Raw genomic sequence first — 18,777 nt, forward strand, 5'->3', positions numbered from 1 at the left:
GTGAGTATTTTTGCTCGTTCACAGTCGCTCGTAGCTGTCACACGCTACAATATGTCAAAGGATGCCGGATGTGCGTCACTAACGACATGACCCCGACAACATATCGTTTGATATATCGTAGCGTGTAACGGGCCCTTTACTGGGTAAGAAGTGGGAGTCTGACATAGTACTGTCAGAGGGTTCATGATCAGCCGCCGGCCTGAGAGTTCTGATAGAATGGCTTGAGTGCAGATCAGGATTCTCAGCCCCACCTCAGTGGATGTAATATGGAGAGATGAGGCAGAACTGGTCAGTACATAGCAGATGCCTCTCGGACTAGTCCTATTCACAATCATATCATTGAAAATATGAGAATTGCACCCATGTGCCAGCATTCAAGAATGTATGAAATGACCACTAAGACTTTTATCACACTCTTCAGGTTGTTGCACTGACATTTTTGTCACTTGACAATAATAGCTCACTATTCCATACTATTTTTGCTGAAATCGCAAGGTAAAACCTCAATAAAAAAGCCAGATGACACCCATTATTAATAATTTGGATTAGTAGTACATCAAATCTATTATAGCATCATGATGTCTGTTGTAATCTAATACACCTTTGCAAGTATGAAAATAGCCTAAATTACAGTCAATTATAACATTTGCCTAGTCACACAAATCTGGTCCTTGTGGAATATTTATATTTGTGATTTTATTTAGGGTCATGGAGGCAAAGTCTATGTAAAGGGAACCTGTCATATCCAGAAATACAATTTACTTGCAGCTATAGGGTTAACCTACATGCAAATTGTATTAAAATCAGAAAAAAAACAAGGAGAAAAATTGTATAAAAAATACCCTGACTATAAATAAATTAATTGCAAGTGCTTAATAACAGGGTACTTAGTATATACATTTTTGCAAAAAGGTAAGAAGCTGTCTCACCTCGTCACGGTGTACCCATCTGGGACAGTCCCTAACCAACTAAAGTTAAAACCATTATACATACCTGACGTGTCTATCAAAAACTCCAATGTGAATGGTAAGAAGTAGTCAGCTGGGTCCCAGATTAAATACACAGCAAAGTGGGAAGCAGTTAGTTGTTCAGCCTCAGTAAAATGAGGGCTGCGCCCCCAACTGGGACCCAGCTGACCACTTCTTACCATTCACATTGGAGTTTTTGATAGACACAAGTCAGGTATGTATAATGGTTTTAACTTTAGTTGTTTATGGACTGTCCCAGATGGGTACACCGTGATGAGGTGGGACAGCTTCTTACCTTTTTGCAAAAATGTATATACTAAGTACCCTGTTATTAAGCACTTGCAATTTATTTATTTATAGTCAGGGTATTTTTCATACAATTTTTCTCCTTGGTTTTTTTCTAGTCTTGAGGCTGCAATTCACATGCTTGTAATGTTGCATGTTTATTGAACATTTGTTACAGCTCAGTTTTTTGGTGTTTTTTGTATTAAAATCAATGTTACACTGGTTTACTAGAGGAGCGGCTACAGGGTGGAAACATACAGTCAGGGCCAGAAATATTTGGACAGTGACACAAGTTTTGTTATTTTAGCTGTTTACAAAATCATGTTCAGAAATACAATTATATATATAATATGGGCTGAAAGTGCACACTCCCAGCTGCAATATGAGAGTTTTCACATCCAAATCGGAGAAAGGGTTTAGGAATCATAGCTCTGTAATGCATAGCCTCCTCTTTTTCAAGGGACCAAAAGTAATTGGACAAGGGACTCTAAGGGCTGCAATTAACTCTGAAGGCGTCTCCATCGTTAACCTGTAATCAATGAAGTAGTTAAAAGGTCTGGGGTTGATTACAGGTGTGTGGTTTTGCATTTGGAAGCTGTTGCTGTGACCAGACAACATGCGGTCTAAGGAACTCTCAATTGAGGTGAAGCAGAACATCCTGAGGCTGAAAAAAAAGAAAAAATCCATCAGAGAGATAGCAGACATGCTTGGAGTAGTAAAATCAACAGTCGGGTACATTCTGAGAAAAAAGGAATTGACTGGTGAGCTTGGGAACTCAAAAAGGCCTGGGCGTCCACGGATGACAACAGTGGTGGATGATCGCCGCATACTTTCTTTGGTGAAGAAGAACCCGTTCACAACATCAACTGAGGTCCAGAACACTCTCAGTGAAGTAGGTGTATCTGTTTCTAAGTCAACAGTAAAGAGAAGACTCCATGAAAGTAAATACAAAGGGTTCACATCTAGATGCAAACCATTCATCAATTCCAAAAATAGACAGGCCAGAGTTAAATTTGCTGAAAAACACTTCATGAAGCCAGCTCAGTTCTGGAAAAGTATTCTATGGACAGATGAGACAAAGATCAACCTGTACCAGAATGATGGGAAGAAAAAAGTTTGGAGAAGAAAGGGAACGGCACATGATCCAAGGCACACCACATCCTCTGTAAAACATGGTGGAGGCAACGTGATGGCATGGGCATGCATGGCTTTCAATGGCACTGGGTCACTTGTATTTATTGATGACATAACAGCAGACAAGAGTAGCCAGATGAATTCTGAAGTGTACCGGGATATACTTTCAGCCCAGATTCAGCCAAATGCCGCAAAGTTGATCGGACGGCGCTTCATAGTACAGATGGACAATGACCCCAAGCATACAGCCAAAGCTACCCAGGAGTTCATGAGCGCAAAAAAGTGGAACATTCTGCAATGGCCAAGTCAATCACCAGATCTTAACCCAATTGAGCATGCATTTCACTTGCTCAAATCCAGACTTAAGACGGAAAGACCCACAAACAAGCAAGACCTGAAGGCTGCGGCTGTAAAGGCCTGGCAAAGCATTAAGAAGGAGGAAACCCAGCGTTTGGTGATGTCCATGGGTTCCAGACTTAAGGCAGTGATTGCCTCCAAAGGATTCGCAACAAAATATTGAAAATAAAAATATTTTGTTTGGGTTTGGTTTATTTGTCCAATTACTTTTGACCTCCTAAAATGTGGAGTGTTTGTAAAGAAATGTGTACAATTCCTACAATTTCTATCAGATATTTTTGTTCAAACCTTCAAATTAAACGTTACAATCTGCACTTGAATTCTGTTGTAGAGATTTCATTTCAAATCCAATGTGGTGGCATGCAGAGCCCAACTCGCGAAAATTGTGTCACTGTCCAAATATTTCTGGACCTAACTGTATATCCTGTGCTGTAGTGCACATTTGGTGCTGCTTTTTTGTTTTTTCTTCATTGAATTGGTCGGTGGTTGACCTCCACCTTGCTTTGCACCCCAATTTGGGATGTATTCCATCTGTCTAGATTTTGGCGGTTGGTGACTGTTCACATTAAGTCATCAGGCTTTGTCCACAGGCTATTTACTTCATGCAGCATTTGCTTGGACCTGTCCCGCCCACAGCCATGACTCAGTCATGGGTACGGGATTGAAATAGACCAGGTGAGTGCTGCTAAGAGCAGTTCTACTATTCATATGTGAGGCCGTATGGCACATTTTATAAAAATATTTTAGTGTAGGACTGCTTCAAATGAGATTTGCCGTGACGTGGCGAAGCAGCTCAAGAAATTGCAATTTTTTGCCAAAAATCTCAAAATTTTTAAAATAAGTACAGTTTGGAATGTTTAGTGCTGTAGTGCACATTTGGTGCTGCTTTTTTGTTTTTTCTAACTGTATATCCTGCCTGCAGCCACTCGCTTTCAAGCATAGGGAGTGAGCTCGTTATCAGTCCCTGACACTTTGACAGACATCCTGCTTACCAGTGTATGTGTACAGAGCAGACTATTAATCAAAATGTTAGTGAGTAATTACAGCAGAGTCACTTATGTAATGAGCAGTGACTATAACCTCTTCCTACAAATTTATCTTCTCCCTGTACCTGCGGCATGAAGAAAAGCAGCCTAACATGATATTAATACTATTTGCCTGCAGATTAACGCTATATCTGCAGGATCTTTTTAAACTTTTGCCATCATTTAGTATGGATGTATATACTATATGTTTTTGAGCAGAGATAAAATTATTTAATTCCTAGAAAATACTGATATAATCATGAATTACTTTAAGGCTGACTGTTGTATACCCTGAGAGTTTCTAGTTAGCTTTCCTTTCCATATGTATGACATTGATTATAATCAGCTCTTGGTGCCAATTAGCGTCATTTACTATGTATGCTGTAAATTAACTTGTTAAAAACATTGGGAAAAACTTAAGTTAAAAAAGATAAAAAGATTTCCTTATTCTTTCTCAATGTAGTAATAAAATAAATACCATATGTCTGAAAAAATCATCCAATAAAAAATGAATTTGTGAATTTGCTCAATAATCTAGACTCCAGAGAGCAACTATTTCTCTGTACAAATGCCATGAAGACTCATGTGCCCTCAGTCAGCAGACTTAAGATCCTTATACGAATGTAAATAGACAGAATGAGAGGGAAGAGAGGCTTATGTTAATCATTCAGTTAATAGCAGTAATTGAATTACAGACATTTAGACTCAGGGTTCAGGTTGAAGACAACCAGGCTTCCGAGCTTGTGTTTCCTGCTCTTTAAAATATAAATTGAAACATTCATTAGATAGTGAGTCAAGTCAAGACCAAAAGATGATGTGACATCGGGAGGAGTGAGATCTAAAGCATCACATCACCCTTATTTAGATAGCATATAAATCTCTTTAAAAGTGGAGTTACTAGAAGAGGTGATGCCACAAGATATCCTCCAGTCTGGGAAGATCCCAGATCCTACAGAACATGGGACCTTGTGGAATGCATCGCTTGAACTACAGAGCAAAGGAAACCTTGACATGATACCTACTGTAATTGTTCAAGAGACAGAGCCTCAACAAGGTGAATACAAGGGAAATGAAAGGATTCTGAAAAGGACACATAGTTTTGGAAAAACAGTCAAATTTCTTTTGCCCGCCATCACGATAGATGACAACACACCCCAAGAGGAGGAGATGCAGTTCTTTCAAGCAGTGGAAGATGTACTAGGAGGAAGAGGTTACAGCTTCAAATATATATTCTCTGCAGATCAATGGATAGATATTACAGGTACGGTAATAATATATTTCTTGCTTTTACTATATTGGTGATGTATTCAACGTGGTTATAAAGAAAGCCTACACGAGTGATAATAAAAAAAATGAGCAATAATGAAAGACTAATTTATAAGGACAAATAAAAAGTATTTGTGTTATCCTCCTTGTGAACTATTTTCTTATTACTGATCACTTGCCGCCAATTTTTTTCTCCTGGGGGTAAAAACTTGCAGTCGTAACAACAGTCCTTTAGGAAATTGCCATGCAAGAATAGCATAACATTTAACATATACATCATTTACATACAAATATTTTACATCAATAAGTATCCTATCTGGAGCTTGTATAAATGGTTGCTATAATCCATTGAGCACTGCTATTACCCATGCTGATAAATTAAGGATTTATTCATTCCCTGGTGTTTTTTGTTATTGCAAAAGTATTAAAGATAAAAGGTGGAACTATTCTACTGAAGCCATTTTAAGACTATAATAACTCAAATAAAAATATGTCCCCAATTTCAATTTATTGAAATATCTTGTATTCTTAAATGGGAACTGTACTTTTAGCAAACTTTGAATGAATCGATAGTACAAGTATATATACTTTTTTTTTAATATATCTTATTAGTGAAATTTGTTTCTTTCTCCACGTCCAACCGTTGTCTCTTCCTCCCCTCTAAACTTACTCATTGTTAAGAACACCTAAAATCCATCTCATCCAGGGGTGGGCAATTCATTTTCCCATTGGGCCACATGAGAAATTGGGATGGATTTAGAGGGCAGGACTAATATAATTAACTCAGTTCTACCCAATACTGTATATAGTATATATACTATCCCTTCATAAGCAAACAGTAAGTTAAACAATACAAAGACTCAATGAAAATATGGAGGACCTAATAAAATCATTATTTAATGATGAGATGATGAACTTTAATGAACTTGTGATTGTTCACTTTAGAAAATTGTCAACTTTTACAGTGTTTAAAAAACTAACATCACATCTTGACCTAAAATAGCAAGTTTTTCAAAGATCCCGGCATATGATCAGATCTGGGTATGACTTGTATATAATCACCCTGTATCCACACTTACTGGATGTGCTGTACATACTTATGTGCTCATTAAACCACTTCAAAAGGAGCCTTAGGAAAAGACATCTCTGAGGTCACGGTTCCCAGCAGATACTGCTACACGGCAAGTATGTGGGGTCCAGCTGCAGCATCTCCCTTGCGCTGATGGGCGCGTGCTCAGAACCTGTAATGGCGCGTGATCAGTCCCTGTAATGGCGGCGCACTGCTGCAGGGGGCGATGGAGGAAGTGCGTGGTACCCGATGTAACTCCGGTACTACTCGCAGTTATGAACTTTTCTCTGCGCGGACTCTAGGTACCAACCCGCTCTAGTTATGTTTGTTTGAGCTCCGCACGGAGCCAATGCTGGAAGCACAACAATCAAGCGTCTGCTCTCAGCAGCAGGGGCGGATACTGACAGCTTGGGGCCCCTGTGCAAGAAATTGCACCTGGGCCCCCCCCTTCTATGGCCATAAAGCTGCACACATACATATCTATCACTAAATCCCCATATACTACATCACTACATCCCCATATACTACACTTGTAATATACTACATTCCTGCATCCCCATATACTACACCTGTAAAATTAGATCACTACATTTCCATATACTACATCACTACACCCCCAATATTAGTCACGAGTTACCCCCCCATTGTCCCCTCTTCAGGTTATTAGTCACCACGCACCTCTCCCTCCTTATTGTCCCCTCCTTAGGCACCTCCATACGGGCCCCCTGTTGAGCTGCTTCTTCTCTCGTACGGGCCCTCGCTGCGCCGCTGTTCTTTTAGGGGCCCCCGCCGGTGCTTCTCTCCATAGAGGCCCCGGCTGTTGCCGCTTCTTCTCCTGCCATGTGGGAACTTTTCAAATGACACACGCGCACCGTCATGACGTCATCAGGCCGCGCGTGTGTGTCACTGAGAAAGGTGCGGGCAGGGAACAGAGGACAGATTCCTGCATTCCGCTGCCTACACTGTGTGGAGCTTCAGGATCGCTCCCTGCCTGGCACGCAGCGTGTGATGAAGGTGATCTGGCCAGAGCCCCCCAGAGCCTGGAGCTCCGGACAACAGGTCAGATTGCCCTGATTACTGACTGGCGAGCAAGGGCCACCTGAACCTGTGGGCCCCTGTGCGACCGCACTGGCGATATGTCCGCCAGTGCTCAGCAGTGTAGATCCGGCGACGTCTTCAACTCTGAGCTAGACAGGCGGGCCGGTTACAGACAGTCGGCAGGCTGGATGCGGCCCGCGGGCCGCCCCTTGCCAAGGTCTGATGTAGCCCAACAGAAGATGGACAACCAGCACAGTGAGGTTTCAGGTTACACAGCATATTGAAGTGTGTGGGGGAAAGTAGTATAGGAAAAGAGTGAGTGAGAGGCAGAGAAACAGATTGTGCAGATTCCCAGAGCTGGATTCACAGCTGTATTGCTCAGTATTGCAGTATTGTCCTCCATGTCTCTACTGCTCCTGTATGTGTGCTACTGAAGGAAAACAAGAGTTAGAATCCCTCTTTCAATGTATTCAATATAAAGGATACATCTTAGCAGTTAGTTTCCATTCAATCAGATTCAAGTCTATTGTAAATTAAAGATGGAACCTGCGGAAAGGAAAAACTGGGGAAAAATGCAGGATGCACATCATACAATCATAAAAATTTTGTTATTTACCATGATCATGACTGCTTATTCAGAAAAGTTACTTGAAAGTATAATTAGTAACTATTAGTTACCCTTTAAATGTTGCCAATAAAGTGAATTGAATGTTTCGCATTCCTTAAATTTCAATTATAAAAGTTAAAGGAGTATTCCCATCTGCCAGATCTTATCCCTAAATGTAGTGGGTGTAGTAATAATAATAATAATAATAATATTAGCAAATACCTCCAATTAGAAATGTTGTATCCTCCTGATTCGCTATGTCGCTTACCTCATGTGCAGGGCATTGCAGCTTAGGTATCCATGGTTACGACCACCCATATAGTGACCGTTAGTTGCTAGTAGTTGTTACCATGGATACTTGAGCTAAATGCCCTGCTCATGAGGTAAGCAACATAGCAAATTAGGAGAACTATACTACATTTCTAAATGTAGGTATTTGTTCATATTATTATTATTATTATTATAATACCTATAGTGCTTCATATTGGGTTACGTTCTTGATGATGGAAATACCCCTTTAATCTTTGTAACTTTACCTTTACAATACCATCAGGCATTATTATTATGATTAAGGACTCTGTTGTTTTTACCCCCCCAGTCCGAAACGCGTAAAGTTTGCCTATGCGCCCACTGTAAATATGTTCCCTTCTTCGGGTCTCTGATGATCTTTTAAATTTTTGAAATAAAGGATGTTTTTTTACTTTTAACCACGAGGATTTGTGCTGGATCCCTCCTTCCTTCGTTCTATTTTCCCATTATTATCACTTCCAATCAGAATATTCCTAATGTAGTGGATGATTGATATTTGCTGTTCTTTCATGTGTCTCTTGTAGATTTGAGTAAAACAGGAACTTTTTGGAAAGCTAATGTTTTGCATATGGCTACAAGATTATGGCTGTAGTAGGTACTGCCTGGTGGAAAAGGCATACATTCATATATTACGGTATATTATTTTTCATATATTAGTCAATAGTAAAGGATCAGGACTTAGAAGATACTGGTAGAAAAGAGCCCCTCCTCTTGGATTTGTTTGGACATTTTTTGTTTTCAAATTATTTTTGAATGTTGGAAAACATGTCAGTTTTTGGAGTTTAGTATCTAACTTACATAATAAGCATGCACCGGTGATTTTAGAAATTCTGAACATATGAAAATTTCCTTTATTTTACTTTTCTCTAAATGTCACACTTAGGTCTCATGATGATTAGATACTGTAAGTATGGAGGTATTCTTCAACAGAAGTGTCGCGGGCGGAGGAGGGGACGCTGCGCTCTCCCACTGCTCGGGTCCAGACGCTGCTGCTGCGGCTGCTGCTCGGTGGTGGCTCGAGTGATGGGCCGGATCCCGAGGACTAGAGCGGCGTTCCTCGCCCGTGAGTGAAAAGGGTGGGGGATTGATGGTGGGGATTTGATATTGTCCGTGACGCCACCCACGTTTGTGGTGAGATTGGTGACACCACCGCTGCTCTGGACGGGGATCCCGGGAGCGATGACAGGGAGCAGCCTGGATGTTAGTTCTCCCCTCCCTTCGCTAACGGATTTGGCAAATTCACGGCGACTCCTAGCCTTGCCGGGGTCCGTAAGCCCCTGCCGGATGGTGCTGGCTTCTCTTTGCGTACCGGTCCGGTACCGCCGGGCCACCGCCCTTCCACGGTCTTTACGGCTGGCTCCAATAGGCTTCTCTCCTGCAGACGGTCACCACCGTCTGCCAACCTTGCTGTTCCGTCCGGGCCACACACCCGGATCACTTTCTGTCTGCTCGTTTACCACTTTCCTTCCTCTCACTTTCACTTAAAAAATCTATCTCTTACTTTTCCCGCCTCCAGGACTGTGAACTCCTCGGTGGGCGGGACCAACCGCCTGGCCCACCCCCTGGTGTGAACATCAGCCCCTGGAGGGAGGCAACAAAGGTTTTTGTCTGACTTCGGTGTGCCTGACCGGGAGTGTGGGGTGTGTTGGTGTTGTTCTGTGACGACCTGGCTTGTCCAGGGCGCCACAGAAGCAATGCTTCAGAGGGAGAATACCTTCGTACAAATTGTACATCACTGGAGCATATATCAAAAAGTATAACCACTATGTTGTTTTTTTTGTGGGTTTTTCAACAGATTACACCATAGTCATACACAATGTGCAGGTTCCCAAATCTCTATGAAGACTCCTACAAACACTATAAATAATTTGAACAATCGCTGTCATTTTATGTAATCGTGTGCCCTCTCCATTTCCAGGGTCTAGTTTTGTCTTGTACCACCTATAGCTATGCTACTAACAAAAGTTGTCAAGCTGTTGTAAGGATGCCAACAATGTCCACCAAAAAAATTAAAATTTCCCTGCAAGTAACATGCATAAAAGCTACTGTCAACTAGAGGTTTTATACTGCTGAAAGCCTAAAAAATATTAGAATAATTTAGTTTATTAATAAATTGTTTACAGACCCTTAAATTATATTTCCACAATTCTAAATATATTACACACGAATATATCCTATAGATAACTGGAATTTTAATGGCAGAATACCCTTGAGAACATTCTGTAGTGGGATAATGTGCGGTGGTTCTGAAGATTTGGTTCATGTGCTGCACAATCTGCAACATTCCTCAGGTTATAATTTTTCAATGTCCAAATGTCAGAAGCGTAAGGCAATGTGCACATGTTGCATATTTGCAGCAGATTTTCTGCATCAAAAAACAGTGTCTTGGCAGGAAAAACACTGCGTAATGTTACAGGGTAACTCTCGCCAATGAATATATTATTGGGGAGTTAAAATTTTAATGATTAATGTCAGCTTTGATTATTAATAACTATTATCCAATTATATTTAATGATATCTTAATGTTATCCTGTTCATATTGCTATATATATACACCGTATTTTTCGTTTTATAAGTTGCACCGGATTATAAGACACAACCCAAATTTAGTGAAAGAAAAAACATAAAAAAAGGGGGTGAAAATGGGGTCCGTCTTATAATCCGGTTGTATCTTACCAGGGAGAGGAAGGTGGTGGAACGCGGTTACATGAGTCAGGGACTCTGGTGGAGTAGGGCTGTGCTGCAGACGCTGTTCGTCTAAACGTAGCGATGGTCATTATGGCCAAACAGTTCAATTTTAGTTTGGTCAGACCCCAGGACATGTCTCCAAAAATGAAAGTCTTTGTTCCTGTGTGCATTGATAAAAATTAATATGGCTTTTTTAAGTTTCATTTGGAGTAATTGCTTCTTCCTGGCAGAGTGGCCTTTCACCACATGTTGATACAGTACTCGTTGCACTGTGGATAATGACACAATCTTACCAGCTTCCGCCAGTATCTTCACAAGGTCTTTTGCTTTTGTTCTTGGGCTGATATGCAGAGAAGCTTCCAAAGATATGACATCATCATATGTTTCAAGCAGGGCCGGCTCCAGGTTTTTGTGGGCCCCGGGCGGAAGAGTCCCAGTGGGCCCCATCCACACACAGACACCGATACGAACATATACATATTTAAAGACAAACTCACAAAAATACATATAAACAGACAAATATATACAGTCATATACACTTACAGACACACACACACACACAAGTCTGCTGCATACAGACAAACACATACAACTCTGCTACATACAAACACATACAGCTCTGCTACATACAGACAAACGCACACACAAACTCTGCTACATACAGACAAACACATACAACTCTGCTACATACAAACACATACAACTCTGCTACATACAGACAAACACATACAACTCTGCTACATACAGACAAACACATACAACTCTGCTACATACAGACAAACACATACAACTCTGCTACATACAGACAAACACACAACTCTGCTACATGCAGACAAACACATACAACTCTGCTACATACAGACAAACACATACAACTCTGCTACATACAGACAAACACATACAACTCTGCTACATACAAACACATACAACTCTGCTACATACAGACAAACACATACAACTCTGCTACATACAGACAAACACACAACTCTGCTACATACAAACACATACAACTCTGCTACATACAGACAAACACATACAACTCTGCTACATACAAACACATACAACTCTGCTACATACAGACAAACACATACAACTCTGCTACATACAGACAAACACATACAACTCTGCTACATACAGACAAACACATACAACTCTGCTACATTCAGACAAACACATACAACTCTGCTACATACAAACACATACAACTCTGCTACATACAGACAAACACATACAACTCTGCTACATACAGACAAACACATACAACTCTGCTACATACAGACAAACACATACAACTCTGCTACATACAGACAAACACATACAACTCTGCTACATACAGACAAACACACACAACTCTGCTACATACAAACACATACAACTCTGCTACATACAGACAAACACATACAACTCTGCTACATACAGACAAACACATACAACTCTGCTACATACAGACAAACACACAACTCTGCTACATACAAACACATACAACTCTGCTACATACAGACAAACACATACAACTCTGCTACATACAAACACATACAACTCTGCTACATACAGACAAACACACACAACTCTGCTACATACAAACACATACAACTCTGCTACATACAGACAAACACATACAACTCTGCTACATTCAGACAAACACATACAACTCTGCTACATACAAACACATACAACTCTGCTACATACAGACAAACACATACAACTCTGCTACATACAGACAAACACATACAACTCTGCTACATACAGACAAACACATACAACTCTGCTACATACAAACACATACAACTCTGCTACATACAGACAAACACATACAACTCTGCTACATACAGACAAACACACACAACTCTGCTACATACAAACACATACAACTCTGCTACATACAGACAAACACATACAACTCTGCTACATACATACAAACACATACAACTCTGCTACATACAGACAAACACACACAACTCTGCTACATACAAACACATACAACTCTGCTACATACAGACAAACACATACAACTCTGCTACATTCAGACAAACACATACAACTCTGCTACATTCAGACAAACACATACAACTCTGCTACATTCAGACAAACACATACAACTCTGCTACATTCAGACAAACACATACAACTCTGCTACATACAGACAAACACATACAACTCTGCTACATACAGACAAACACATACAACTCTGCTACATACAGACAAACACATACAACTCTGCTACATTCAGACAAACACATACAACTCTGCTACATTCAGACAAACACATACAACTCTGCTACATACAAACACATACAACTCTGCTACATTCAGACAAATGCACACAACTCTGCTGCTCTGTGGGGCCCACACCCGCGGCTTGGCGGGGACAGCACCAGCGGCAGCACCCGCGGCTCGGCAGGGCCCACACCCGCGGCTCGGCGGGTACAGCACCCGCGGCACTGGCAGCACCCGCGGCTCGGCAGGGCCCACACCCGCGGCTCGGCAGGGCCAGCACCCGCGGCACTGGCAGCACCCGCGGCTCGGCAGGGCCCACACCCACGGCTCGGCGGGTACAGCACCAGCGGCACTGGCAGCACCCGCGGCTCGGCAGGGCCCACACCCGCGGCTCGGCAGGGCCAGCACCCGCGGCTCGGCGGGGCCAGCACCCGCGGCTCGGCGGGTACAGCACCAGCGGCAGCACCCGCGGCTCGGCGGGGCCAGCACCCGCAGAACTGGCAGCACCCGCGGCTCGGCAGGGCCCACACCCGCGGCTCGGCGGGTACAGCACCAGCGGCAGCACCCGCGGCTCGGCGGGGCCCACACCCGCGGCTCGGCGGGGCCAGCACCCGCGGCTCGGCGGGGCCCGCACCCGCGGAATCGGCGGGTGGGGGCATTGGCAGGGGCCAGGGCATACATCCAGGGGGTAGAAGCAGCTCACCGGGGCCTATAATGGGGAGGCGGGGAGGGCACTTACCCGATTAGGTCACGGTGGAGAGGGCTCAGAGGGGGCCCACACAGCGCCGGACAGAAGCTCGCCTCCTTCATCTGTAGGACTGAGAAGGCGGTAGCTCCGCCCACAGGTGAAATTCAAACGAGGATGTCTGCGCGCCTTAAAGTGACGGCGCCGCAGATTGCTGCCGAGGACTGCGGTCCCCGGAACTCGGCCGGGGACCGCAGAACTGTAAAGGCGAGTTGGCCCCGGCCAAGGGACAGGAGAACTGACGAGGCCGAGTGGGCCCCCCCGGCTCTCCAGGGCCCCGGCATTTGCCCGGGTTTGCCGGGTGCTGACGCCGGCCCTGGTTTCAAGGCATAGTACTCTCAATGTATGTAAACTTGACTTTGCAGAAAGTAATAAAAAGGCCTTAAAACATTCTATCCTTCATCATTCTGGCATTTAGCAAATATTAATAATTCTGGTAATCCTAAGTGATCTAAAACGGGAAAGGTTTATTCTGATTTTATGTCAGATAGTGAGAAAAACATGCATATGTTTCTTTTTAGATGTATGTAAACTTTTGGTTTCAACTATTATATATATATATATATATATATATATATATATATGAACACTATCCTCTAAGATCCACCTGTTGTCGGGAACGTAAATGAAATTTCAAGTAAGTTTTATGTTGATATATATTTGTCTACCCGTGGCATAACTAGTAAACAGTTCAGGATGGAATAAAGTCTAATACTGCACTTAAGTATCTAGACATCAGTCATTGCAGCCATCACCACTTCCCTGCCGTTCACTGTAGCCCAATGCCTTCATCCACAGAATACACCGTGTTCTATCTGGATATTTCTTGGTTCATGAATGAAGCTCTTTTTTGTGTCAAGCGGGCTTTACACGCTGCGACATCGCTAATGCGGAGTCGTTGGGGTCACGGAATTTGTGACGCACATCCGGCCGCATTAGCGATGCCGTTGCGTGTGACACCGATAAGCGATTTTGCATCGTTGCAAAAACATGCAAAATCGCTAATCGGCGACACGGGGGTCCATTCTCAAAAATCGTTACTGCAGCAGTAACGAAGTTGTTCCTCGTTCCTGCGGCAGCACACATCGCTGCGTGTGACGCCGCAGGAACGAGGAAGCTCCCCTCACCTGCCTCCCGTCCACTATGCGGAAGGAAGGAGGTGGGCGGGATGTTACGTCCCGCTCATCTCCGCCCCTCCACTGCTATTGGGCGGCGGTTCAGTGACGCTTCAGTGACGTTGCTGTGACGCCGCACGGACCGCCCCCTTAGAAAGGAGGCGGTTCGCCCGTCACAGCGACGTCGCCGGGCAGGTAAGTATGTGTGACGGCTGTTGTGCGACACGGGCAGCGATTTGCCCGTGTCGCGCAACAGATGGGGGCGGGTACCCACACTAGCGATATCGGGACCGATATCGCAGTGTGTAAAGTAGCCTTCAGACACTTCTTTAATTTTGTCATGTTGTTGCCAATCTTAAGGTATCTGCCTAGCCAAAGTCGTCTTTTTCCAAATTTGACTGGTCAAACTCTGGAATGGTTTCACTCTCACAGTCCATAGGTCACCCACGTCATTATCCTATGTAAGCCAATTACCCTGCCAGTCTTTCCGTTCCTCTCCCACAGCTTGCTTCTGTAGGGTTTTGTGCATGTCTGGTGTGATGGGACTGCCAGATGTCACAACCTGTAGTTTGGCCTTATCCCGTGGTTTCTTTGAGCACCTCGTTTATTCTTTTTGGAGTACAATCAATCGTGGAATGACATTCTTTCACCAGAGACACAACTTTCATCAGACACTACTCCGGTAATCTTGATTGCAGTATGGATTGTTGATAGGGCCCTTATATGGATAAATATGTAGGTCTTTACTAAGCAGGTCAAAATTTCTTGAATGGGGAGCGATGTCACCATAACTAATTTGGCTGTGGTAAAAAATACTCTCTAAAGTCTGGATCCACGCTGGTTCAAAAGTACCCGAGTGCCAGGTCCAGGCGAGGCGTTCTCAGGGAACTCTGAGTAATGAAAAAAAAAGGAAAAATAAAGAAAAAAAAAGAATAAAGCAAGTGCGCTATACTTACTGAGTTTCCGGCATGGCTGTACACTGCTTCTGGATTGCTCATTCTACTTCCGGAGCTGCTTGTTAACGTTATGCATATGCAATGGTTTCCCCGCCCACCGTCCTGGCGTCTGTGATTGGTTGCAGTCAGACAGCGCCCCCACCTTGAGTGTCAGTGAGTCTGACTGCTTGCAATCACAGACCCTGTCTGCAGGTCACTGTAGATTGGTGTAAAAATAAATAAAAATTGACTTAGGGTTTTTCCCATATTATGATACCCAGCATAGATAAAACATACAGCTGGAGGCTGCAGCCCCCTGCCATGCGCGTTATCTCGGCTGTGTATCAACATAAGAGGAACAGCATGCAGCTTTTTTTGAATTATTTGAATAAATAATTTAAAAAAACAGTATGCAATCCCCCCAATTTTGATACCCAGTTATGATTAAGCCCAATAGCAGTGGTCTGGTGTTCTCAGGCTGGGTATGCCCATGTTTACTGGGCCCCTCAGCCTAAAAACAGCAGCCTGCAGCCAGGAGATGCAGGTCAGTGAATGGAGGTAAGGTCACTTAGTTTAATGAGGTCACTTGTGGTCAGGTTACCTTTGACCACAGGTCGAGAACCATGGGAACTTTCAGGGGTGACTGCAAATAACCTCAGTAATGTCACCGCTCATCGCTCGGCTCAGTCTCTGCCTGAAACTCACAGCGAGCGGTCACATTGTATGCCCGCGGGCTGTATCTTCAGATGTAGCAGAGCTGGAATTGGCGTGGGATCTTGTGTGGATTACATCGGACCTGGGTGTTTTAGGGGTTAATATAGGAGAGAAAGAGGTTGAGTTTTTTTGTATTTTATTTCAAATAAAGGATTTTTTGGTGTTTGTGTTTTTTTTCTTTTCACTTACAGATTAGTAATGTGGGGGGGTCTCGTAGACGCCTCCCAGTACTAATCTAGGGCTTAGTGGCAGCTCTGTGCTGTTATTAACCCCTTAGTACTCCGATTACCACTGCACCAGGGCAATCAGGATAAGCCAGGTAAAGTTCAAGGATTGTAGCATCTAATGGATGCGACAATACTATGTGGCTGCAGGCTGCTATTTTTAGGCTAAGGCTATGTCCGCACGTTGCTTTTTACCTGCTTTTTTGCTGCTTTTTCAACTGCAGCGTTTAATGCCAAAATGGTTGTGTTCAGCTTTTCAAGCAAAGTCTATGGGAATTTGGGATTCTTGTCCGCACTATGCAGTTCAAACTGCAGCCTTTTTGTTGCAGAACTTTGGTCAAAAACTCAGCTTTGCAGTGCAAAACCCAAATGGCAAAAACAATTGACATGTCAATTGTTTTTGCCATTTGGGTTTTGCACTGCAAAGCTGAGTTTTTGACCAAAGTTCTGCAACAAAAAGGCTGCAGTTTGAACTGCATAGTGCGGACAAGAATCCCAAATTCCCATAGACTTTGCTTGAAAAGCTGAACCCAACCATTTTGGCATTAAACGCTGCAGTTTGAAAAGCAGCAAAAAAGCAGGTAAAAAGCAGGTAAAAAGCAACATGCGGACATAGCCTTAGGGCCTTTCCACCCTCTAAACACCGGTAATGTTTCCCTCTTGTGAGAAGTTTTGTCTTTGCATCAATGCAAATATGATTTGTGGGTATTTAATGATTGTCCTTATGGGTTCTTTATATATGCAACTCTGTATGCATTGTGAATTTTTCAATTGATTATTCACCTTATTATTAGCACTGGCTACTTAGAACCTTGGACCACTATCCCACTTTTCCCTTTCATTGACTGGGCCATATTTGTATATTTTCAGAAAAAAGACCGGAGTAATTCCACATATTATGAATAGAAAATATTTTTATTGAAGATTAAATACAAAAAGTGATAAACATACGACATTAATATATATATATATATATATATATATATATATATATATATATATTGTATATTTTACATGTTATCATCTTGCTAACAGTAGTTTGTACCAGATAAACGTTCACCATTCCCAGCCTGCTTTTTGTAATTGTCCCTAATATTTTGTCTTTCATTTTTTCTCTGCACTATGCACTTTAAAAATATTTTTAATAAATTTTGTGCATATCAGTAATTTTGCTCATGTTTCCTCCTTTATAAAAAAAGTTCAAGGATTGTAGCATCTAATGGATAACGGATGCGATAATACTGTGTGGCTGAAGGCTGCTATTTTTAGGCTGGGGGGGCCAATAAACATGGGTTTCCCCAGCCTGAGAATACCAGCTCCCAGCTCTCGGCTTGTTATCAAAATTGGGGGGACTGCACGCCAGTTTTAAAATGATTTATTTGAATACTTTAAAAAAAAAAAAAAAAAAAGCTGCATGTGGTTCCTCTTATTTTGATACACAGCCATGATAAGCACAAAGCTGGGGGCTGCAGCCTGTAGCCATATGCTTTATCTGTGCTAGATATCAATCATAATATGGGGGGATTCTACACCAATTTTATTCATCTATTTTTACACCATTCTAGAGCTGCAGACAGGGTCTATAATTCCAAGCAGTCAGACGCTCTGCCACTCAGGGTGGGGGCTTGTCTGAACTGTTTTGTTTTTTTTTGTTTTTTGTTTTAAAAACCCGGTTAGGCTCGCCGGTCTTGGGTATCTGCCAGTTCGGCTATCACTATTGGTAACTCCTGTAATCTTGGTCTTGTCATGCTCAAGCTGGATAGAGGCTTGATTCTCCTCAGCCTCTTGAAGATTTCTGAGTATCTTCTCTTCTTCACTGAAATCTAACATGAGACCCTTGGGTTTACAACTAAAACCAAGAGGAATCTTCTGTAGTCTCACAGCAGTGTCAGGGCGGATGTCAAATCTCTCGATGTCTAGACCTATGACTAAGAGTGCAATATGTTCCAGGGAAGAGTTTTATTTTTTGGTGCAATTACTTTGTATTTTGTATATGTCATATTTTGCCCTTGGTACCTACACCAATAGGCTTGACCTATGTATTGGGTTAGCCTTCATCTCACTGGACCCCGCGGAGTTCC

General features: G+C 42.7%; 1 protein-coding gene across 1 annotated transcript in view; it reads left to right on the plus strand.

The window, feature by feature from the left end:
• The first annotated feature begins 4,678 nt into the window (after positions 1–4,678).
• Positions 4,679–18,777, plus strand: part of LOC142301770 (peptidyl-prolyl cis-trans isomerase FKBP8-like) — an 85,138-nt gene continuing 71,039 nt past the window's right edge. Inside the window, exon 1 of the mRNA XM_075342790.1 lies at positions 4,679–5,030. Coding sequence (XP_075198905.1) covers positions 4,679–5,030 — 352 coding nt within the window. The remainder of the gene's footprint in view (positions 5,031–18,777) is intronic.

This window comes from Anomaloglossus baeobatrachus, chromosome 4 (assembly GCF_048569485.1).
Source record: "Anomaloglossus baeobatrachus isolate aAnoBae1 chromosome 4, aAnoBae1.hap1, whole genome shotgun sequence".
Taxonomy (NCBI): Eukaryota; Metazoa; Chordata; class Amphibia; order Anura; family Aromobatidae; genus Anomaloglossus; species Anomaloglossus baeobatrachus.